At 34.6% G+C, this 26,124-nt stretch overlaps 1 protein-coding gene across 11 annotated transcripts in view; it reads right to left on the bottom strand.

The window, feature by feature from the left end:
* The window catches only part of USP34 (ubiquitin specific peptidase 34), a 236,543-nt gene that overhangs the window by 6,043 nt on the left and 204,376 nt on the right, over positions 1 to 26,124 (bottom strand). For 4 of the 11 annotated variants that reach the window (XM_082357914.1, XM_082357911.1, XM_082357907.1 and 1 more), the window contains 14 exons: positions 23,753 to 23,801; positions 23,561 to 23,665; positions 23,423 to 23,467; positions 22,574 to 22,678; positions 21,309 to 21,456; positions 16,369 to 17,003; positions 14,270 to 14,427; positions 12,678 to 12,804; positions 11,811 to 11,906; positions 10,968 to 11,094; positions 10,218 to 10,325; positions 8,817 to 8,921; positions 8,577 to 8,701; positions 7,449 to 7,572 (listed from right to left, as the gene is read on the bottom strand). In XM_082357914.1, the coding sequence (XP_082214040.1) occupies positions 7,449 to 7,572; positions 8,577 to 8,701; positions 8,817 to 8,921; positions 10,218 to 10,325; positions 10,968 to 11,094; positions 11,811 to 11,906; positions 12,678 to 12,804; positions 14,270 to 14,427; positions 16,369 to 17,003; positions 21,309 to 21,456; positions 22,574 to 22,678; positions 23,423 to 23,467; positions 23,561 to 23,665; positions 23,753 to 23,801 (2,057 nt within the window). The remainder of the gene's footprint in view (positions 1 to 7,448; positions 7,573 to 8,576; positions 8,702 to 8,816; positions 8,922 to 10,217; positions 10,326 to 10,967; positions 11,095 to 11,810; positions 11,907 to 12,677; positions 12,805 to 14,269; positions 14,428 to 16,368; positions 17,004 to 21,308; positions 21,457 to 22,573; positions 22,679 to 23,422; positions 23,468 to 23,560; positions 23,666 to 23,752; positions 23,802 to 26,124) is intronic. The other 7 variants (XM_082357917.1, XM_082357909.1, XM_082357913.1 and 4 more) reach the window with 4 other exon arrangements.

Raw genomic sequence — 26,124 nt, 5'->3', positions numbered from 1 at the left:
CAGTTATAAGTAAATTTTCCATCCTCCAACACTCCCACCCCCCAGGGAAAGTATAATCATGGAGGAGAAATATAATACAAGTTATCCTCTTCCAGTTAAGAAAAAAATTATGAGTAACACCTGAAGTTGGCAAACCTTTTTGGTAAATGGCCAAATAGTAATTACAGGTTTCCCCCGATTATGAAACCTTTCATAAGCTGAAACAGCATAAAGTGAAAAAGCAATTACCTTTTTCCATTAAAGCAAAAATCCTCTTTGGATTTCTTTTGGTTAGCAAAAAGAGGTACTAATGTAGGTATGTCATAAAAGTGCAGTGGCATAAAGCAAACTTTTGAAAATTGGCAGGTACCTGTATTTTAGACTTTATGGGCTGTTTAAGTCTGTTGCAATTACGCCACAGACAACACCAAATGAATGGGTGTGGCTGTCTTTCAATAAAACATTCTTTAAGAAAACTGAAAGTTGAATCTCATGTAACATTCATGTATATCACAAAATACTCAGAATGTAGTTTTTAAAAAAAAAAACATTTAAAATTATAAAAACTCTTCTTAACTTGCAGGTAGCTCATTGGTTGTACAAAAACAGGCAGCACGCAGGCTATTGTTTGCCTCTATATTAGACCATGGGTTTGGGAAAATCTTAGGGAAATCAGATCAGTCATCCAATTTCGTCATCGAAGGATACCTAGACTCTCTTTTGCAGGAAAGCCTATTTTTCTTTATTTTCCTGTCAAGATTAATTCCTTTGTAAAGACCCAAGGAAACTAATACCCTAATCTGGTTTGGATTGGAGGCATTTACCCATCATAACATCACAATACACATAAGCAAACAAGGGCATGTCATCAACACTGTTGGCTACAGGGAAGAAAGCTCCTATGTTCCCATGTCTCTGCATAATTACCCATAAAAGTAGAGCAGGGGTTGGCAATATGGCCCACAGCCCACTGCAAAAATAGTCTGCCAACCCCTGAACTAGGGGCTGCCCTGACATAAACCCTCTCATGTGAAAGCAGGCTTCATACTACAATTTAAGATCCTCTAGACTTTATCCACCACCACCCCTGACATTATCCTCAAAGTAAAACAATCTTTATGCCTATTTTCCACAACTACTAAAAAGCTAGCACTACCACAACAAACAAAACAACACTGAGGCCTTCTATGATCTCAAGATTGTTTTCAGGTAATACTCTGATTCAAATATCTTTATTTTACAAGTGAAGAACAAAATAAACATACTAATATCTATTGTGCTAGGTACGTCAGATAATCACATTTAATTTTCTCATCAAATTTGGAAGGCCTTATGTTTTCCTCATTTAGCCCCCTTTTTTGGATGAGGAAATTAGGCTCAGAGAGATCACATAATCTGCTATTTCATCCCAAAAGCCAGTGAGTGATACAGTTGTATCTACCCCAGATTTATCTGATTCTAAAGCCCATAATCTTTTCAATAATCAGTGTTTCCCCAAACTTTAGTCATTTCATATATCATTTTCATGACTGTTTTCATATCTGTCCATCACCTGTACTGTTTACTTGATACTGTTCTTTAGATTGACTCAGAGAGGCTAATACTACATTAGCCTTGTCTTCGGCAGCATAACATCCAGGAAAATCATGCATTTGATGTACGAGTTATTTATTTTTGTAATAAGTAAGATCCATTCACATTTATTAACATGAAAATTATTTTCCCTGGGCCATCTTGTACACTACACTCTGGAAAACACTGTGCCACCCATGGTGAGCTAAAGACACCTCTTCCACAGTCCTACCTATTCCCTATCTGAGCTGCACCTCCTTTAGAAGGAAGGCCATCCCTTCAGAGTAGAAGTTTCAGTTTCTTTCCAGCATTTTCACAAAGCACTGAGGATAAGGAGTATGTTGGCTCTGTTGACTTAAGGCAGAGGCCAATGCCATCCTATTCCACACACTCCTCCAATACCTTCTGGGGTGTCTCACTTACTGGGTGCAAAGCACAGGGAGATGCAATCACCAGCATTTGCAGGCACAATTCCAAGCCTTACCTCAGTAAACAGGATGAGCAGGCCTAAAACATCCTGGCTCCTATATCACTTATCTTTCTTCATCCTGTGACTTCAGGCATCCTTAACAATAGGGTCCTTACCCCACCCTGTTCCCATCCATGAAGGAACTAATAAGCAATAATGAAAAGCTGTTCCAAACATATGGTTTCCTCAATAGAAGCACCTTATACTGTAGAAGCTGCTGGGTGTGTTTTTGAAAGAAAAATCTTTTAAAAACTGTTTTTGTAGGTAAAATGGTAATTCAGATGATTGCTGTGAGGATGAAATATTTCGTATGTATATTTACTTGTTAGGGTTTCTCCTATCTGAATTGTGTTATGATTCTTTGTCCAGCTTTCTATAGGAGTATTTATCCCATCCAAGCATTATCCATGGGAAGTGAGAGCTTCGGCCTTAGAATATCACATCTGATTCTTCTAATTCCCCTATTTCTGACTTCATACCCACTAAACAACCTATTGTTTATTCAGCTTCCCATGTAGGTTACTGGAAAAAAGTCTGCTGGCCCTACCATGTAACATTCAGATCCCTGTGCCAGTTCTTCTTTGTAAATTAACAAACTGGTAACCAACCCCTAAATTATATGTATGTCTATTACAGGTAATTACCATGTATAACCTAGGATAAATGGATTTGCCCTTGGTGGATGGGTAAAAGCTGGTTTCCTATCTGTACTGAATGATTGGCAGTTGTTTGAAGTATTCATCCTAAGAAGCCTTTTGGGAAACAGCTAACCAGTTGTTTCTCCAATCAGTACCACCTTGATATCACAAAAAGCTGAAACATGAACAAGAGCTGTGCTTTTTATAATATGAATTTTTAATCTGTTTACTTCTATCAACTATATTAATTTAATTATAGAGATTCTGAAGATTATGGATTTTCTAGGTACATAATGTTACTTGCAAAAAAATCTTAAAAAAAAATCTTTCACTTACTAATGCATTACGAAAACTTGCAAAAACTAATGTCAAAAAATAAAAAAAACCCCAAAAAACAAAGAAAAACTGTCAAATAATAAAGGTGATATTCTTGTTTTGTCTCTAAAAATGAAAATTAAATGATGAAATCTAGGGATTTGTTATTTAGTTTAATTTTACTTGAACATCTTGTTAATCTGCACATGAACTATGGTACCTAAAAAATTTGGTACAATTAGGGTTTGCAGTACCAATTTTCTATGTTTTGAAAAAAAATTTTTTCCTCAAATATAAAACCAATGCATGAACATTACAAATAATTTAAATCTTCTAGATATTTAACCTAGAAAATAAAAGCATCCCATAATTTTATCCTTATACAGTTAAGATTATAATCCTCCATTTTTTTTTACATGTACTGATTTTTTTCCCCTTGTTTATAAGAATGTGGTCATATTCTGTATATTTTCCAATTTGCTTTCTTCATGTGAAACAAGGTCAATTCCTATCTTTTTATTTTAAAGACTATATAATACAAATGAACTATGTTTTACTTAATTAGGCTTCTATTGATAGACATTTCAGTTGTTTCCAGTTTTACCCAATACAAACCAATTGAAAATAAACATCCTTTGTATGTTATTGTACACTTTTATGAGTAGATTTAGGGTGGATTCCTAGATCTGGTACTGCTGGGGCAAAGGGCACGAACAATCTAAACTGCCTCTCCAAACTGACCCCATTATAAGATCTCCTCTTTCCCCAAACTGTGTAAGTATGCATATCATCTAAACTTCATCTCATAGTTGGGGGGAAAAAAAAAAGAGAAATAATTGTTGTTTGCTTTCTTTATTAGTAAGGATTGGCAACTTCTCATATGGTTACCAAACATTTATTTTGTGTGTGTGTGTGCGTGTGTGTGTATGTACTGCCTTGTTCATGTCCTTTGCCTTTTTTAATGTTCTTTACCATCTTGCTGAATCCTAAAAACTCTCTGTACATTGGTACTACTAGCCATTTATCTGTTAAGAATGCAAATATTTTCCCCATTAGCTGTATGTATTTTAATTCAATTTATGGCATTTTCAACATGCAGTACGTTCAATTTTTATGTAATCAAAAATTTTAATTTATTTTATTGTTTCTGGGTTTCGTGTCCTGCTTAACACAGTCCTTCAAATCTCAAGGTGGTATCCATATGATCCTATGTTTTTTCTTTAATATTTCTAGGATTTTATTTTTCACAATTAAATATTTAATCCTCCTAGGATGTATTTTGGTCTAAGGAGCAAAGAAGATATTACTCTTGCCTTTCCTTTCCCAGACAGCTAGCCAATTATCTCAATACTACCCATTTTCCACTACTCTGATATGTCACCTTTGTTATCTGTCAAATCCTTGTGTATCCTTATGTTTGTTTTGGGGCTGTTTTTCCACTGTTTTACTTATGTGCTTCCATATCTGCATCGTGTGGTTTTAATCATTAGAGTCTACAGTCATTCCCTGGGTATTCATGGGGGATTGGTTCCAGGAGCCCCTGATGCTGAATATCCTTATATAAAATGGTAATACAATGACTGTAGTGGAAATTTCAATCCACAGTTGGTCCTCCGAGAATATGGAGGACATTTACATAAGAAAGGGAGAAAATAAACCAATACTTGCTGTTTTTATGCAAAAAAGTAAATAAAGTTGATGGTGGGCATGTCTGTGAGTGAAACAGTGATGTATACCTTTTTGATATTGCTTTGAATTGTGAACTATGTATTAAATACCAAAAAAATTTTTAAAAAATTACTGTTATCTTTAGTAAGTATTCTGGAAATCAATAGTGCCAGTGATCTGGCACTATTCTTCTTTTTCAGAATTTTTCTGGCTAAAAATTGGCTCTTTTTAAATATCAAAATACTGCGGTCTCAGACACACTAGTATTTCACAAGGCAGTCAGTAGCTTTGTTCACATTCCCTAAATTCTCTTCCCACTTTTTCTCTGTCTCCCCTAACCCTATGCCTGACTGTCCTCACTTCAGGAGCACTTCAACGCTCCCTTTACTATTTAGGACCTGCAACTCTATCCCCTGTAATTCTAATCTATAATTGTCGTGTAATTCCTTTTTATCCCCCTAACAAATCTTAAAATCTACTCAGTTACCCATGTAAGAATTACCATAAAGACCTTTCATCAAATCTGGAATGGCTTGCAATCCAATACAGGTCTTGAGACAATTCTACCTATAGTCACGATATTCTGGCCCTTGGACCACCTAGCCTTAAGACTCAAATGATTAAGGACATAACCAGTTTAAACTTACCCTTTCCTCTCTTGTTGCCAAATATAATTTCTTGAAGAAACTATACAAATTAAAACTCCCTATCAACTCTCTGCTTCCCATCACAGTCGTTAATGTGGGCTTTGCTTTCTCAAGCTCTTTCCTAGTGGCCTCTCCTTGGAAACAGTCATTTCAGCTAGAAGAGGGAGTTACTTTCAAACACTGGGACATAATTTTTCCATTTGTAAGAAGCATAAGCACTGCTTTTAGGTCTTTGTTTTGCTTCATATCTAAAATAATGTCCAATTTTCTACATTAACTAAGATATAGCCATGAAAAAATTTTTTTCCTGCTCAATTTTTTAAGGTTTTGGTTTATATCTAAAGCTGTCCTATGCAATACAGTAGCCACCAGCCACATCTGGCTATTTAAAATTAATTTGGTTAAAATAAAAAATTCACTTCCTTAATCACATTTCAAGCTCTCAACACTCACATATGGCCAGTGGCTATCATACTGTGGATGGTGATGCAGCTGGAGAATATTTCCATCCTGGTAGAAAGTTCTAAAGAATAGTGCTTATGTAGAGAACCAAACACCACGAGCCAGCACAACTGTGCTTCCTGAGTATAAGTGATGAGAGCATAAAATATTATGGAAGTTGATTCAGCTAATATGGATGGCTAAGTGTGTTTCCTTTCTTTCCCTCCTCCTCCTCCTCCCCATGTTTAATTTCCCCAAAACTAGGTATTTGTGTTGATGAGGAAGACAGTCCCACACAGGGTAGAACATTCATTACTTGGTCAGAGCTGTTCAAGTAGATAAAATAGCTCCTCACGTAACTTTTGGTATAAATCATATGAACACAATTACTAAGAACTTTTCTTAAGGTCAGCATCTTTATAAGTCTTCCTTCTTATCTGGGAGCAAGGCTGTGTTACTAGATCTCCTGGATATTTCCCCACACTTGACCATTGCCACTGCTAGGTTTTAGCTTTTTACCAAGTGCCACAACCCAATTATATAATCATGAAATGGCCGATCTGAACATATCCTCACCCGCCCACCCCCCAATCTTCAGCCACATATATATGAAACTAGCTAATGATAACCGGTGGAAGGAACACCCTTTCAAATCTGAAGACACTCTAATCACTTACCAATAAGATGGTTTTTCTGAAGAGGAATTATCCCTGACAGTTGTTACCACTTCATTCTTCTTGGATAACAAAACCTAAGGTATGTTCACATCTTTCGCCCTATCTATAGTGGACCAAAACCTTTTCCACAGGAAGGAAGGGGTTGTGATTGAGAAGGAGCACAAGGGGGAACTTCTAGGATACGGTAATATTGTATTTCTTGACCTGGGTGGTGGTTCCATGAGTATTTCACTTCCCATGCTCTGAAACAAAACTACAGTACACTGGAGAGGATCCTGGGCCATCCCTAAAGACAACAGATTCAGAGGGCACACAGAGCCTGAGAACTCTGGAGGTCCTGAGTGAGATAAGGGACATCTGGAGGGCTACTTATCTTCTAAAGACTTATCAGCTGGAAAAAGTCACCCAAAGGGAACAGTCCTCTAAGAGCTCTCAGGCACATCCTCAGAGAGACAATATTACATAAAAATAATTCAAGGTTTTCCCCCCTTCATAATTCACTGATTGTTTTTTCTATTTCTCATATCTTCCTTTTCAAATTTCCCTTCTCACTCACCCCTCTATTTTATGAGACTTACCTCCTATTTTACTCATATATGCACCTCTGCTTCACCCTGGCAAGTCCACTCGGCTTGCTCCCGGGGTTGCCAGCTGGCACTACTGATCTCATCTTACCCTCAGATCAGGGCTGGGGAAGTCCATCTCTAAGCCTGCCTCCCTAAGCAGAGCAGTTTTTGGTTTTTGTTTTTAAATTCTGCTGGGCAGATGGAGGAGGACTTGGGCTTCTATGTACAAAAGTGATCAGCCCTACTCCACACTCCTTTATAAGCCAGCTGAAACTCTGGGAAGAACTATTCAATGGAAACCAGTAAGTTGGTGTTTTCTTAATAAACATAAAAATGTTCCCGAGAATAATTAATATTTTTAAACATTCACTTTAAAAAAGAAAAAAAAGGATTGGCTCATTTTTTTCCTCCCCTTCCTGAATGGCTAGGGGCTTAAAATAATTCAGTGGAATTTACTGCTCATCTTTTATACTTACTCAGCTTAACTAATGTTTCAGTAAATTTTTCACAGTTGATTGCAACTCGGCATAATAGATGGATGAATTGATGATAAGAAAAGAAGTAGTCTAGCAGCATACGATCATAAACGTCATCTTTGCCCTGAAGGTTAAAGATGATAAAATGGTTGCACTTAAATTGTATAATAAATTAAAGAGCATATTTTGTGCAAACGTAATAAGTTTAACTAAAAAGCTGATTAAATATTTAAATTCTATAAGAACCTAGTTTTAAATTCCAAGTTTCTGTTAATGTTATTAAGATCTTAATTGTCACAAGTTTATTTTCAGTGTGCAAATGCCTTCAATTAAAATTACCCCTTATTTCTATATACTTTAATAAAGTAAAATTACTGTAGGATTTTAAAATGTGACACTTGAGCTCTATAGACATATCATCAAGAAGAGCGAATTAAATTTGATTTTTGAAATAGAGTCCAAATAATTTCTGTAATGGTTACTACAGTGTTAATTATTTTAAATATTTTATCTTATAAGAACTTCTTAAATGTAGTTAAGATCTAAAGACAGCAGGCAAGGGAGAATGTGAATAAAGTGGGGTGAGGAAAGATAAAGTGGAAAAATTGTTTAGAAAAGTGTTGGAACTGAGATAAATTATCCTGTGTCAATGTACCTTCTATAATTTAGAATTAGCATTATTTTAGAGTTAAGTATTAGAGAACAAGAATTAGGCTACAAATGATGATAAATCTATCAATCAGTGATAATTAGGCTTAGGTCAAAGGATTATAATTAGAGGGCAGTAAAAGAAGTCATTGATTATATGGCGAAATATAAACAATAGTAAGTACCTAACTTGACCTTTCAGATTTAGATATATGACCCATTTATAATTTAGCCTAGTGACAAATACTAATGAGACAGTTAGGATATTTTTTGAGGGGGAAAAAAACTTACTACTTGTGCTTATTGTTGATTTTGCAAATATTCAACCAACATTTCAGAGCAGGAAAAAGTCCAAATGAGTCTAATCTTCTTAGGATCCACAAAATGATCATTTAAGTCTAATATACTCATAACTGCCAGAGGGGAATTTCAAATTACTGTGTACTAGAAAAACATGGTTTTCCTGGCATCCCAACATACCTTACTGGTTTCCACCATTGTGGGCAAGAGGCACATATTGAGTTCAGGGCGCGGAGGCCGAATATTGCTTTTCCCTCCTATTAGCTTGATATTTTCTCGACAAGGGAAATAAGGTCCAAGAGACACTAAGACATTAAAAGTGTACAATAAGAATAAATGGAAAAAATAAATCTCCATGTTTCAGTGTGCAGAAAGATTAAATGCCAACCATGTTCAGTACCGTGCTAGATGAATACATACTTGGTATATTACTGTGATGGTAAGTACAATGGTTGTGTTGTAGAAATGGAACCAGAGTATGAAGAAAGTCATGGGGACTCAAAAGCACAAGTTCCTTGAGGACATCTGAAAATGAAAACACAATTTGGGTATTAAAAAACTGGAGTATGTTACCTGCTACTTTCAAACTCACAAATCCTATCGGGGTGACTGACTACAGTGTGGCAGCTAAAAAGTTTTAGAGTCTAAAACTGTTTTAGCACTTAACTCTGGGAGAAATTCTGTCTGATGCTTAATCAAATCTGGATCAGCAGAGTTACTAAACAACAATAGGGCATCATTTAGAAACCAAAGTTTAAAACTATTAAGAGAAGCATCATGGAGAAGTACACTGAGGGAAATATTTAATGCATACTGATTACGTATCTTCATAAAATCAATCAAAGCACCTTATAAATCTAAGGTTCAAAATTCTTTGGATCTGAGAATCCTTCATCTACTTTCAATGTTTCATGATGCTAGCTGGACTGATTCTCATCCTGTAATTACACAGGAGTAAAGCTCATGATGACAGGCTACTGGCGGAGTTTCTGCCAATTAGAGGTTACTGCTATGCACCCCTCCCCTCTTTTTTTTTTTTTGGCCACACTGCACAGCCTGTGGGATCTTGGTTCCCTGACCAGGGACCGAACCCGTGCCCCCTGCAGTGGAAGCACAGAGTCTTAACCACTAGACTGCCATGGAAGTCCTACACCCTTCCCCTCTTAATGGAGAAGTGTAGGCCTATAATTCCACAGAACATCAGGCCAACACCTGCCACGACTGACTGCTTCTACATGACAGTTATACATGTCATTTTGAGAAACTGTAAATAAGTAGCTATAGTCTCTAAAGATTATTTAAATGGCTTCTAAGGCAGTAAAAAATTCAATATGAATTTAAAACAAGGGGACCCTTTAACAGACACAAATTATCATTATAAATATGCAATCAGTAAAAATATAAAATACTCAGGAGTCTAAGAACAGCTACTAGGAAGTATCTTCAGGCAAAAGAACTCACAGGGAAATAATCACCCCCACCTCTTTACAATGTCAGTTCTAATCTGTAAACATCTGCATGATTCTACCTTGTTTAAATAGGAACAGAAGACTTCAGAGCTGTAAGAGATCTAGAGATAACCTTAGGTCAGCAAGCCCATATATAAAGTGACCTGCCTATAATGACATACTTAATTACTGATATGTTAAGAAACAGAACTCAATTTTCTTAGGATCTGCTGGCCAGTGTAAGTCACACATAAGAAGTACAAATGTCTTCCAAACTATAGAACTAACATTACATCTTACATATACACAAACAATCCCACAAAAATATTCTTCCACTAGGTTTTTACACAGCTATATGTTCCAAGTAACTTACCTATACAGGCATTTCTAAGTTCTGGAGGGCTATAGGAATTAAGAAGAGTTAACAGTTTATGGGCAAATTCAATTCGCTCCTGCCACTGGATTAATGCTTGTTTCACATCTGCAAACACAAAAGCATATGTAAATATGCCATTTGAGATCAAACTTCCTCACAATTATTTTGTTGTAAACTACAGAATGCTTACACTAAGAAATCCAAATTAATTACATAAACATCTTTGGTGAAAGCTAAGTGATTATTTTCATGAGATGGCTACTATTGTTAAACCTGCTGTATTTCTTAAAAGCACATATTTTAAGTGATGATATGCCCCATTCTCTAGGCATTTATATGCATTTCAAAGTTCACACTACTTTATAGGGACACAAGAGATGTTTGTTTTATAGTTATTTCTCTTGAAAATAAATGATTTAACCTAAGCCATGAAGTTTCCAGCCGGAGGAACTTCACAAATACTCATGTTGTTACTGTGCTTAGAAATATTTTCCAATCTCCTAAATCTTGACACTTATAGCATGCTTGCCCATTTTTCAGGCAGAGATAAAGAAAATAGACAAGAACATTCCGGTTTTACATCAGGAGGTCATGATAAACATTTTCCTAATGGTTAGCTAACATCAGCCCCGTTTTCCATACATAAATTAGAGAAGAAGACAAATTCTCTGAGGCATGTGGTTTAAAAGTCTTACTTCACTCTTTAATTGTTAAACTAACAAAAATAAGAAGTAGGATTAATCAAACCTTTTCTCTGAAGATATGGGCGAGTAGACTTCAAAACTGAAAGGAATATTGACAGAAGTTCTACTAAGTCTCCAGTCACGTGGCAAGCTGTGGCTTCATGATACATCATGTGCAGTGTGTTGAAAGACTACAAGTGATTTAAAAAAATGAAAAACTTCATTTCACTTTTACTTTATTGAGCCACAAAATGGTACTGCTCATCCTCTATGACAGATGTTTTCAGACTAAGACTATGTGTGTGCATATCTGCACAAAGCAAATGTATCTGCTTTCTATCTACAAGTCAAATTCTCCCATTCAGCTCTTTTAAAATACAAAATAGTCCTCACTTTCACAGTGTGATATTTTGTGTTTACATTTTACTTTGAAGGAATAATTTGTTTAATCTGATTTTTTTTTTTTTTTGGTTACTGTTTGCTCTAAGTACATATCTCTAAGACTGCAAGCTTTAGAGATTACAAAGCAGCAGCAGCAACAACAGGAAGACTGGGGAGAATAGGTGACTGCTTTAACTAACTTTCCAGGGTTTCTATGAAAGACGGTGGTGAAATAGCTGTCAGTCATACTCAAAATAGTAGGTCTGAAAGAGGTAAAAGAACTCCAAAAGGTAGGAATTCCTTTAATCATATTGGCTTGTTAAATCTTTTGATTCCTTTAACGGTACTAGCTTAATGAAATCCTTAGTTTTTTCCTATTTCATTTTACACCAATGCATCTTCTTTCTAATCCTCTCAAATCAGTCCCCCATAGCCTATGTACTGTTCGCAATTCACAGCTGAAAATTCATAACCTAGAATCTGTGGCAGTACGTGATCTGAACAATGTACTTGTGTGGCATTTAACCTGTAAGCTGTGAGGACAGGAACCATGTCTGTCTTGTTCACTGCTGTATCCCCAGTGCCTAGCACAATGCCTGGCACAGAGTAGACATTCAAACATCTGTTGAATGAAAGAATGAAATTCTTACTACTCCTCTTCACATACTTTTGTTTTAGCCAAACAGAAATATTTGGTATTTGTCGAATACAACCAATACCTTCTTGCCTTTGTGCTGATTAAGTCATTTATCTAAATGTTTTCCCACTTATCTCTGCAAGTACAAATTCTTCAAAGTGCAGTTTCACATGTTGTATTTCCTATTCTATAATACCATTAACTGAAAAAACTATGCTACCTCTTAATTTTCATGGTGCCCTTGGCATGTACTTTCATCTTACCTCCATTATTAGACTAAAGGGTACTATGCACCTCTGTGGACTTAAAATCATCTCACAGTTGTGGATGTTCAATAATCATGGGAAAAATTAACAGCTGATTGTAACCACCTGTAACAATCTCACTAGCTTCCTCTGATGAGGAACTGTGTCAAATAAGCACACTCTTGAGAAATTATGTGTCCTCAATTAAATCCTACAGATTTCATCCATTTCTAGTCTTACAAATGAATTTAATAAAACTAGTCTATTTCAAGCATTCTAAGTACAAACTGAGGGGAAAAGTATGTAATTACTATGGAAAAAGAAAACAGCACCCCAAAACTGTGACCTAATTCTTCTTGGAATGTAAATTAGCATTTACTGATCTGCATATTTAAAATCCAGACACCCGTAAAACAGTTTACAATAAACTTTAAATATCCACAAAACAAGAAGTTTGGGTGAGAACATTAAATTGAAATAAATCTATAGTAAAACGCAATAAAGTATTTACCTCAGTCATCAGGATCAACCCTCGATTAAATACAACAAGAAGTCTGTCTTCATCAGATTCTAATAGTATTCTGAAGGCACTAGAAAATACAGAGTCCAGTTTGAGAACTCTGAATCTGAACAGAACACTTAGGTGATAAAAAAAACAGAAGTAAATTGTCATTTAGGTTCTCTACTTTCTTACCTACAAAAAAGAGACAGCTACATCTAGTTCTCAGTAATACAATAAAAGATAATATTAAATAAGAAACCCTCAATGCAACTTAGAGAAAAGGTATGTCTACTAATATTACACTGGTCAACTCTTATTAATTATCCACAATGGTGGAAGAGAGGTGCAACAGGAATATTTTTAAAGTTTCAGTAGAAACAATGTTTCTTTTTATAATGGGTTTATCTTCTACATTATGTTAAGTTCCAGATAACAATAAAATACACTTGGTATTATTGAAGCACTCATCAGCTAGTTACTGGGAAGAACAACAGGAGGGGAAAAAAACCCCCAAAACATATGTTGGCCTTGAAAATAATCTACATAATAATCATCCAAAAGTAGCTGCATTACTCTTGTTAATCGACTTTATTTCATTATTAGGTACTGGAAACTGCTATTATACAGTACAACTGGAAATCCTTCTACTTTAATGAGATGTTTTCTTTCATTTTTTAAAAAAATAATCAAGAAAGCTCCAAATCTTCTTTTGAAAATAAGCTTTAAGCAGTAAACCTTGGGAAAACAGTGTTTCAAAATTAATGCCAAAATTTTAAAAGAGTTCCTTTAAAGAGTCCTGGCAAAAGCACAGTTAATTTCATTTTGTATACTAATAAAGAATCAAATTTTAAAGTTTTCTGAAGAAGATCATCTTAAATAACCTTATCTTGGGTTGATTAGCTTAAGATACTGAAGTGTTCAAGAAAGTGTTGCCAAAAAATGTGTGCCTAATAAAAGACATCAGCCCCAAGTCTTAGATTTAATATACGGAAATTAACCTAGACTTAATTTCTACAGTTAAAGGAAATTAAGTGTAATTTGTAGCAGTTCCTTTATAGTCATTCAATAACTTCTGTAGCTCTGAACAATTAACTGTAAAGATCATATTTTGGTATTTTGGCGAATTCCTATAGTTGAAAAAGATAGATAGATCTGGGCTAACTAAAATGAGAAACATATTAACAATGAAACTTATCCAAAGATGGAGTAAGCTATTTCTGGAGACCTCTAGAACTGAACCGTCCAAACATAAGTTAGAATGAATTGCCACAGAGAGCAGGATTTAAGCTTTAGGTGGAAGATGGTACATTAAGGTTCCTTCCAACCCTAAAATTCTATGATTCTGATAAAACACACATAGATAATCCAAAACCAAATCAAAATAAAAACTATTCAAAAGTAGCTAATTAACTCTCAAAATATAAATTCCTCCAAGGTGTCTAAAGGTTTAAATGCTTCCCCAATAACCCTAAAGAAGTGGTAAACTTTCAGTTATAAACAATTTAAATTATTATTCCTCTTTAAATGTCAAGATGATGGTCCCCATCCCTTCACTTGTAAAAACAAAACAAACAAAAAACACCAGAAAATATCTTTTTTACCTTATTAAAGTAGTCCAGCAGGAGCGGCCGTCTAAGCAACGTAAGTAACAACTTATGGTTGTTTTCTTAAACTGTTTAATATCTTCCAATTCTTCTTCTCTCATATCTGGCCTCTGAGCTATGAACAGCTGCATCAGGTTAAATAGTTCTTCTACTGCCTGAAAAGGGAAAATAAGCATTATGATGATCTATCTGCTTCTCATTTCTAAGTGTTATGCTCATTAGCCAGTTCTTAAAATTACACAAATTAAGTTAGATTGCAGTACCATCTAAGAATAGTTATAAAATTAGCAGTGGATTCTATTTTTAAAATGTAATACATTATTCACTAAAAGAAAATAATCTTAAAATAGAATTTCCAGATTAAAAACTACAAGTAAATTCAACTTGTTCAACTTTAGTCTTAAAACTGTTTAAATTACTAGTTTTAAATGTCAAATGTATGTTCCAGAGATGGTATGCCCATCCTTTGCCCCCCCCTTTTCTATAGTAAATGAGAAATTATTACTTTGTCACAAAGATTTTACACCCCTCAATTACACCTGAATTAATACTGTTTTTGAGAAAACCCTTTGTGCCAACATTTGGAATGATCTTTCTAGACTGACAGATGATCCAGCTCAAGATGGATGAAATGTGGGAACTAATATTTTAGTAAAATCACTAGCTGTGGTTTTATAAACTCATTTACTCATGGGCATGTTAGGAAAGGGCTGTTCTTCTAATACATACTTATCAAAGACCGGAAACCCCCAACCTTCATATTTTTCCTGGCAAAAATTGATTTAAGCACCATTTTCACGAAAAATCTCTAACTGATAAGTTCTAAAATAAAGATGTTACATTTCATTGATGCCTAACAACATTAGGGGATAAATATCCTAACTCACCCAGCACTCATCAAAGGTATATTTAACTTACAGACGTCATGTTTAGTAACTAAATCGGAGATTATTTATGTGAATGCGATAGAGAAAAATCCACTGAATCTTAATAAATTCTGTCCTAACTCCTTCTAAGTTCGGCAGACTCTCATTCTCCTTCCGTATTCTTATAACCTTGGCTTTGAACCTCTTTTGGTACTTAATATACTCACTTTCTTTCCTTTATTATAGGCATTCTAACTTTCTTAACAGGAAATAAGGTTATTCTTTCTGGGTGAGAAATAACAATTCACTACATTATGTCTAAAGGACAGTTAATGTCCTTTCTTCCTTCCACAGGAAAAAGAAGTGTAGCACACAATTCAAGGATACCAATACTTAAAATACCCTTTATTGTAGTCATTTGGTTGAGCTCTTAAGTAAATGCTGAATGTCTTGAAAATGTCTTGAAAAAGTTCCTTCTCCTATACTCTCCTTAAAATAAGCAAACAATTTTTCTTATTAGCAGTTTTTAGCCTCTGGGTTGACAATAGCTTGAAAAAGCATTCTGCACTCTGCTTCCAATCCCCTTCCCAGATGTATACCCTCTTGGTGTAAGCTTGAGTTTACAACAAAGAGTAAGAGGACAATGATAAGGAATATCCAGGAATGACAGCCTAACATGGAGAGGGGAAAATTTAAAATAAAACCTATAGTCTGCAGAGAAAAAGGGATCAAATTTAGATGGTATGTATTTGTACTCTGATAGGCCCACCTCTTAAGCTATTTCATTCACTTGAACGTAGTGTGAACAAACAAAAAAACCCTACGGAATACTACAGCTAAGATAAAATATTGTCTAGCTACAGCTTAGCATAGCATGTAGATGTTGATAATACCTAAACAGTAAATACTCACTTCCTTAAAACTGTACCACAAAGCTGAATTTTTTCATTAGGTATATATGAAAGACTCATTAACAAAACCACAAATTAACATAGGTAAGTTCCGTTAGAGATAAAATTTCAATATCAACCTAAGAAAAATTATCCACACTTATCAATTTTATAACAACATTTTATACATGTATTCAAGAAAATAAACCTTAAGTCTTTAAGAAAGAACAGTTAAAGTCAGACTGTACTCCCTTATTTTGTCACTACATCCCACAACAGGAAAAACAGGTATTTCCAATCAATTTGAGGATACATATACAAGAGTTATCATTTTACTCACTCCAGGGTATTGGCTGGCATGTGGTGTAAGATTCTTAAAGGCCCACTGAATGTTCTGGTGAGAAGCCAGTTGTCGTGTAAATGCAGGAGACTGTTCACAGCAGAGCCTCAGAATGCCGTAGTAGGCAGGCAGCATCCCACGGTTAAAAAGCACCACATCCTGATCATCATGGTCAGCAAGGATGTAATTGAAGGCAATGTTCTTGGTTACCACTGGGTTCTGAACAATAAGGCGGATATTCTCTGGACAGTCAGCACACACATTGTACCAAAATGAAAGCAAAGCCTGTTTATTGTGATTTGTGGCTATTGCTGGCTCAGAAAGTTTAGGCTGGAAAAGGTTCCACAAATCCATGAAATATGTGGAAAACATCAGCTTCTCAGTTTTGGAAATTAAACAGTAAGTCATAAAGCTAAAATAGGGCACTAGCTTTGTAGTGCCATGAACAGCAGCATCAACATAAAGTTTGGCTCTTGAGAGCAAACCAAGGAGCACGTTGTAGACCTGATGTAGGACTACTGTTGTGTCTGGACTGAGTGGAAGGTCACGGGTTGGGATGTGCAAAGACCTTGTTGACCGGAACATCTGGCGGAATGAATTGCTTGGTATAAGGGACACCAGAAGATAAGCTGCAGCTATAAAATGTAAAACAAAACTGTCAGATGCTTACAAGATATAAAATAGACTGAAGAGCAGTCATTAAACACAAAGTCACTCTTCCCTTTAAAAATTAAAATGAATAAAAATTAAGGGACATGAACATCTCTTTTAATATCTTTCTGCTCTACCACTGGTACCAGAGAAATATCCCAAGGAATGACAAAAACAGACGCCTTCCATTCTGTCACTGCTATTTTTTAAGTGGTGACAACAATCGCATAAACAGAAAGTTTTAAACCTCTTTTGTTTAGCTTTCCCAAGATGTAGAATTTTCCCACTTGTTTTATCATTTTATTTCTTCTCAGGGAATAATATGGTTTAACAGGAAGAACACAGCATTTGGAGCCAGAAGACCTACATAACGCTGTCTGACATGTCAAATCATTAATTTAGGGTCTTAGTTTTCCTCTTCTTTATCAATTATTACAAAATAATTCAGTATTATTTTGTAGATAATGGTAAACTTACATTATAAAGATAGAATGAGATCTATCTAAAAGCCTTTTGTATTATAAAGATTATATATATATATATGCCAATTATAGAACATTAACTTTGGAAAATCTCTGAAAGTCTTCTAGGCTAACCTTGCATGCAAAGAAAGAATCCCTTCCTTCAACATACCTGGAAAATGTTATTAAGCCTATGGTATAATTCTGAGAGGATAATGACTCATTAGTTGAACCCATCTGTAAAAGGAGTTACTGTTAGCAAGGCACTAAGCTAGGTACTTTGTAACTATTATCTCATTTAATCCCTCACAATCATCCTGGAGGTAGGTGATGATACACTGGAAAATCTGAATCTTAGAGAAGCAAAGACCAAGGTCACACAGATAAAAAGGGGGAGCCCAGACTTGACCTCGAGAAACGATGATGACGATGATAATGGTAACATACAAACAACAACAAGAACTGCTAACATTCATCAAATGCTTAAATTTAACACATTCTTTATGTAGTTGGTATTAGTTTTATTATCTCCACTTTTACTCAGACTTAAAACAGTAAGACTACCCCATTTTCTACAGCAAGTGGCAGAGCTGGAATTCAAACCTTGATTGTCAGACTCATGAGTTAATCGTCCTAACAACATTCACTACAGAGCCTCCTCAATGCATCTAATGCCTTAGTATAACCCTTTTCAATACACCTACTAATTCTGTCTCCCTCTATTCTACCTATAATTTGATAACTTCCATCATACTGCCAAAGCAAATACAGTTAGGGTTTCTAAAGTTAATTGTAATCTCTTTTATGGATTTATGTCAAATTAAACTTTATTTTTGCACAATACTCCATTTCTACATATTTCATCACCTACATATTGCTCTGATTAGCCTGTTTTCAGTTAGGCTCAATTTGGTATGTGTTTCAAATATAAAAACTTGGCATGTAGGTGTCATCTTGATCAATTTTGTATAAAACTGAAATTGAGAAAATAATTTGATTAAAAAAATTATTCAGTTTAAGTTAAATACTTTTACCCCAACATTTTATTTTGAAAAAATTTTGAACACTGTGAAAGGTTGAAAACATTCTACTAAATAACGACCCATGGACCTACCACATAAATTCTACAATTAACGTTTTGTTTTGCTTTATCACATACCTAACCATCTACTTATTTCTATAAAAACTATTTGCTTTTAAATAAAAAAGTAAGTTCTGTTAGGGAAAAAAAATCCACAAATTTTTAATTATTTTTATCTTTGAGAACAAACAGGGAAGTCAATGTAGAAGAACAGACCATCTTTCTAAAAAACTGCCTTGCTATAACTTAAAAATTCCTGGGTCTAGAGAACTAAGAACAAATCGTCCATTTCTATATGGCAACTCAACTATCTTAAGACACCTATCGTGTCACCATTTTCTTTTCGCTAAACATTCTAAACAGTCATTCCTTAAAATTATTTTGTAGGATTTAGAAATATTTCTCTGTAGCTTTTCTTCTATACATGTTACCCTAATTCTTATTGAGTTATACTGATTCTATTTAAATATTTGGGGCCCTATTTCAAGTTATATTATTTCAAAAGCATGTTTTCGTATTTCTATAGTCTTCACTATTATAATTTTTAAATGATGCATAACAATTTATTTCCTATCCGAACATCTAGTTTTAAATTTTTCACACTTACAAATAATGCTGTTGGACATTCATATATTGGATGACTTACTTATACCAGAATCCCTGCAATGGTATTACTGAGTTGAAAAAGGGAAAAAAAATTTAAGGATCTTGGTACATACTGCTAAACTGCATTTCATAAGGGTAATATTAACTTACAATGTCGCTGCAGTGTATAAAAATGCTATTTCTTTAGCACTACTATGAATGTTAGGTGTACCAGCTAGCTAAAAAGCTTTTCTTTTTGTTTTGTTTTTTTTTTGTTTGTTTGTTTGGTTCAGCAAAAGTTTTTAATTGTTTTATGGCCAGGAGTCAGGACATAAATACCAACCAGCATATGTGTCAGCTCTTACAAATATCCCATTACTGTGGCGTTAACTAAACTGGCAGGAAAAAAAGCCTATGAGCAGAGTACCATTGCCAATCCATGTGTACCCACCACTGAAACATGTTTTCCCCTAATAAACCTTTTATTTTAGAAGAGGTAGAACAGACAGTTCCTATACACCCTTCTCCCATTTCCCCTGTTGTTAACAGTATTGCCATGGTACATTTGTTGTGACTAAGGAACCAACACTGGCAAATTACTATTAATTAAATTCCACACTTCAGATTTCTATAGTTTTGTCCTAATGCTCTTTTTCTGCTTCTAGGATCTCATTTAGTATACATGAGATTTAGATGTCATGTCTCCTTAAGCTCCTCTTGACTGTGACACTTTCTCAGACTTTCTTTGGAAGACCATGACAGTTTTGAGGAGTCGTGGTCAGGTATTTTTGTAGAATGTCCCTCAAATTGAGTTTATCTGATGTGTATAATGGTTAGACTCAGGTTATGGGATTTTGGGAGGAAGACCACATGATGAGGTGCCCTTGTGCATCACACCATACCAAGGGCACATACTATCAACATTACTTATCAGTGACATTTTTAACCTTAATTATCTGCCTGACTTAATGTTTGTCAAGTTTCTTAAAGTTATATTCTCTATCCCTCATACTCTACTCTTTGAAAGCAAGTCACTAAGCTCACACTCAAGGGGGTTTCCCTTTTTTGGGGGAAGATGTACATAAATTTTTTGGAATTCTTCTGTATGGGAGATTTGTCTCTTCTCCATTTCTTTGTTTATTCAATCATTCATTTATATCAGTATGGACTCATGGGTATTTATTTTATACTTTGGATTATAATTCAGTGCTATGTTAATTATTTTTTCTCTCAAATTGTTCCAGCTTTGGGCATTGGGAGCTCTTTCAGGTTGGTTCTATGTCCCTTTGACATACCCCCATCATTTTGTTTTTGGAGTACTTCCTTACTTTCTGGTTCTACAAGATGCTACAGGCTCATCTTGTATATTCCCTGCCCCAGTCCTACAATCAGCCATTTCTCCAAGGAGCTGTGTTTCATTTTATCGGAAATGATGTTTAAAAACATGGATCTGGGTATTCCATGTGCTTGCTGCTACTGGAGTGTCACTGATTGTATGCCCTCTCAGCAGAAAACTAGGAAATATGATCTTAATGATTAAATTGAATGATTAAAGAATTTAAAAAATTAACTACTTTGATTTTTATTTCTTTTAATACTGTCAAAAGAAAACATACTCTGTTTATTTACAATCAGTTACCTATTCTGTGAAGTATCTATTTTTGGTATTTGTCCATCTGTCTTCCAAGATCTTTGTTTATTCCCTTCTGGCCTGGGTACAATAAAGATATTTATCATTTAACTCCCATAACTTCAGAGAATATTTTCTCTCAGCTTGTTTTGTGTTTTTATTGCTACTTTACTCTTAGCCTTCTCAAGTTACATTTAAGACAGGATTTTCTGACCCACTACTCTCTTCACTAATGCTGATCATGCTTTGTGATTCTATCAAGAAAGGAAACAAAAATGATAGTGGTGGTGATATCACCCAAGACAAGACATAGTTTCCTATCCTTAAAAAAACAAAAACACTATAGATATTTGTAAAACATCGCCATAGGTTTTCAAATACTAATATAACTTTGGCGTTTAAAACAATATCTCTAAGAGCCTTTTTGTATTATACAATGGGCATATTATGATCACCTTAAAACAAACAAAAAACAAAACAAAACGTGGAACAACAACAAAATGGTTTCTTAAATTCTGAATACTTGACTTACAAGTCCTGACTCTAGGATAATTGTGAGCCAAAAGAAACCGCTCGACCCAGTTTTCCATATTCTGTAGGACCCAGCTGTGTGCCAGTTTATTTCGGGGTGTCTGCACTGCCAACCAATCCAGACACTGAGAAGGATTGTATTCAATTACCTACAAGTAAAATGACAAGAACAGAATATAAGGCCAACTGAATGAGCAGTTACTTTTTTAAACTTACTTTTGGTATGTGCATCAGACACTTTAAAGCTAAATAGTTTTTTGAAAACTAGAGCCTGAAAGAAGTTTCACACCCATGTTTTTTCCCATTTTTAAAGCCACTTATTTTTATTAACAGGAATATGTTCAAGGAGAATTTGTCATTAGTTTACGAAATAAAATTATAATAACCAAGGACTCTAACACAGGACCAATAAGAGAACTCAATGACCTTTAAGGTCTTAAGTTTACAAAGTTATTTAAAAGTGCTTTTAATTCTCTATAGTTTCCATCTTTACTTTTCTTACTGTTTGCCCAATCTGCTTCTATAAGTGAGAATGAAAACTAGCTCACTATACTGCTGGGAAGATTTTTTTCATTGGAAAAGGAAATCCTAGGAATCTAGAGTAGGGGTTGGAAAATTATGGCTCTCAGGAGCCAAAATTACAGCTTCTGCGGTTTGCCTGTTTTTAAGTTTTTATTGGAACACAACTATGCCCACTCATTTACATTTTGTCTATGGCTGGTTTTATGGTAAAACAGCAGTTGAATGGTTCTAACAGAGACCATATGGCCCACAAAGCCTAAAATATTTACTATCTGGACTATGAAGAGAAAAAGTTTGCCAGGCCCCTGGTCTAGAGAGTGGGCATTTCCAACACTCACTAAGAAGAAATTCTGTAACCTCAGCAGTAACTCTGGAAGAAAGGAAGTGGTTGGTATTTCCTCTGTATTTTCTATCAACTGCTGAAAGCACCTCGTTTGTATTTCTAGGGCTTCTACCACTTCACAGAATCTTTTTTGAGGATACGGGAATGAGGACCTCGGATGGGCAGAAGACTGTTTATGACTCTACGAGAAAGTCTTTAAACATCTGAGACACTAGGGAAGAACTCTTTTTTCCCCTAGATCTTCTGACTAAAGCATCTCTTCTTCCCTTGACCTGTGACTTACTAAAACCATTCTGAGTTACCCAAGCAAGAAGAAACTAGTACTTAAAATGTGAGTGATTGTGTTAGAAAAATAAAGCCCTCGGAAAAATAAACACTAAAACATCTGCTGCAAGACTTACCTCCCATATCCTCTGCAGAATGTAAGATGCAAAGGGAGGCATTCCTGGAGGTCCACCAGCAAACTCCATTAGCATAGTCAACAATTTAAAGAAAGGATTGGCTGCCTATAAGACACATACACGACTGTGTATTTAGATCTGTTTGAACCCATCATTTCCAGCGGAAAACAAAGAAGTATAACTCTTCTACAGATCACATTTAAATCTGCTGTATTAGGTTAGAGAGCTCAGTACTCATACATATGAACCTGAACTCTCATAAAGCAGAAGGGTGAACTCAGGATACAGTGTCAATTGCGTGGGAGCCACATGTAACAGAAAATGTCTATTTTTCTGGATGTCAATTTGGGAAAAAAAGTATCAAAACTCTTGTTAATGAGACAACCATGTTTATAGAAAAATTTAGATTAAAAGTTTCCTACAGCAACCTTTGCTCTCTGAGGTATAATTTATATTAATATTTGACATGTATTATCAAAGTAGCTATAACATTTTCATTTTATGAAAATACATACTTCTCCACCTAGGCAGAATTCTGGTTAGCCTACTTTCTTCTAAGGTACAATATGATATAGCTTCAAACCAAACAACTTTAAAGCTCAGTATCTAGGTGGCACTCTGATATATTCAACTTATATGTAAATTTATATTTAATTGGGAAAATGACATTTGTGACAAGATGTGAAGAAGTAATTCAGTTTATTCAAGTTACATAGTTAAAATAGGTTGTTGTATTATGAGGGAAGCCTTGATACATTTTTTCCCAGAAACAATTAGAAAGGTTCATTTGAAAGCATTGTCAGTGCTGACAGTAGTTTGAAAAACATGAATGAATAGATGTCTACATACCTCAGGAGTCAATTTTGCTATTGATGTGAAAAGCATAGATACAATCTAAAACAAAACAAAACAAAACAAAGGGGATAATTTCAGGATATTCTTCTACGAATTATCAAAAAACTTTTAAGACTGTTTCTCAGCACTTACATGTTCTGCAAGTCGATTATTGTATCGACAAAGGCTGAAAATCAGATTACAAGTTTGTCTTATATTGATGCCATCACGAATATGTTGAAACAAGAAGGGAAATCCCTGTTAAAAGCAAAAGTTGTTCATTTAAGAACTATTTTGTTGTTATTTTTGTGATTATCAAGTGGTCTAATATTGAGACGGTATTACCTTTCCTCCTGTTAATGCCGCCATGTCAGTCTGTGATAATGTCAAATGCCTGAAAGAAAACATTAGTGGAAATAAGTTTTTCTTTCCTCTATACTACTTTATAGCCATTTGCATCATGACACATAACAAAATTGTTGATTCAATTACAAGTGTACCAAGCCACCATCATAAAATGATTTTTGAACTTTCTGCTAGCTAGACTTGCTCACTAGACACAATTTTTCAAAATTCCAAGATTGGTACATAGAAGTCCAAATTTACTTTATTGCCATTTAATTAACTCAATATTTTGGTGTACTGTAACACTAGGATGGGTCTAATTTAGAGAGCTTTTTTTTGACATGAGAACCTTCAAAACAAAACGAACTTCTAAGAAATAGAGAATTTCACTTTCAAGTTTAAAATTACTGCATATTTCTTTAACTTATTATAGAAAATTTCAAACACATACAAAAATAGAATACTATAAGCATCCCATCACTCAGTTGCAAATTACCACCTTACGGTCAGTCTTGATTCATCTGTACCTCCTACTCATTCAAATATGAACTATTTTGAAGCAATTCCAGATATTTTATCACTTAGTCCATAAATTTCCATACATATCTCAAACATAAATTTCAAAAACATAAACACTACCATTATTCACACCTAAAATAAATTAACAATTTCTTATTATCATACAAGATCCAGTCAATGTACAATTTCCTCAAGTTTCTAAAAAATTTTTTTATAATTTGTTTGAATCAGGATCCAAATAAAGTCCTCTGTTGACAGTGGTTGAAATGTCTTTTAAATCTCTTTTAGACAACTGGTTTCCCCTCCGATTTTGTTTTTATCTTGCAATTAATCTGTTGAAGAAAGCAGGTGGTTTGACCTGTAGAATTTCCCACATTTCCATTTTGCTGATTATATCCTTGGTGTGCTGTTTTAACATATTCCTCTGTCCCCGTATTTCCTGTAAACTGGTAGTTATTAGATCTAGAGACTTGATCAGATCTAGGTTTGACTTTTTAATCAAGAATACCTTATAAATGGTAGTGTGAACTTTCATCAGGAGGCACACAATGAAAAGCTGTACCTCTTTTTGTAATGTTTTCAGCCCATGATGATCATTTCCTAGATCCATTATTGCATTTGGGATGCAAAATATTGATATCCTAATTCCAGCATTACTTGCTCATTTATTAGCTCAAATACCTCTATGACGATGAACATCCCTCTCATTTACCATTTGGTTGCCATGAAGTATAATTCTTGCAGGTAAGATAAATACTTGATATTGTTCCTTTATTAATAAGTTTCCAAAATTGTTACTTGGTTTCTTAATATACTCCAAAGGTTGTCAATAATTTTTAAAATTTTGTTTTTAGGTATCATTATGAACTCATGGATGTAAACATCCATGATGTGTTTTAGTCCACTTGCAGTTGTTATTACTATTATTGATGCTCAAGCTGTCCAATCTGTGACCAGTAGAAACCTCCTTAAGTTGACTCTTGAGACCTTTTAACATGACCTCAGTAGTCTTTGATAGCCTCTTTGCTTTCCAAAATGACAAAATGTTCGAAGCTTCCCATTCATTTCTTGCCCAAGACCTGGAATTAGCCATTTTCCCAAGGAACCTTGATTTTTTTCAGTGGGAAATGTTATCTAGATGCCAGGGGCACTCACTGATTTTTGGGTTGGACAGGATTTCTAGGCCTTCTCAGAAAATGGAGATACATAATACATTTTTTGTTTGCTTAAGACAAAATATACCATGAACTCTACTGATATTCCCAAATTCAAATTTAGTTTTGAAGAAGTTATGTAAACATCCTACAATTTTATATTTGTATTTCTCTTTTCTTTTCCTGAAAATCTTGGTTTTCTAATGACATTAACAATTATCTGTTTTATTCTATAATACAGTTTCAGAATAATAATTCTAATTATACTACTACTCATAATATAATTAGTAAAACACTTGAGAATAATTTTACAATTCTTTTTGTCCTTCAGGTACATCCCACTAAAAATTACAGTTAAATCAATGTGTTCTAAAGTCACTTTAATTCCTCTCCAGTGGCTATGTCACCAACTCAATATACAGTTAGGCTCATTTATTTCAGTCTGCTTTTGATTTTTAGGGATTGCATTTTATTAATTTATTTATGATTATAGAAAACATTTACATGATTCCAAAGATAAATCTAAAAAACAAAACAGTGTACTATATTCAAAGAAGTCAAACTTTCATTCCTGTCCCCTCCAGCCTGTTTTCCCCTCCCCCAACCACTGGAAACTTTTAAAATTTATTTTTAAAAATTTAGTCTTCAATTAGAAAAATAGTCAATTCTTGTTATTTGTAGTACTTACGTTCTATAAAG

This window comes from Balaenoptera borealis, assembly GCF_965194805.1.
Source record: "Balaenoptera borealis genome assembly, chromosome: 15".
Classification (NCBI taxonomy): domain Eukaryota; kingdom Metazoa; phylum Chordata; class Mammalia; order Artiodactyla; family Balaenopteridae; genus Balaenoptera; species Balaenoptera borealis.
This window is presented reverse-complemented; position numbering and strand designations above follow the sequence as displayed.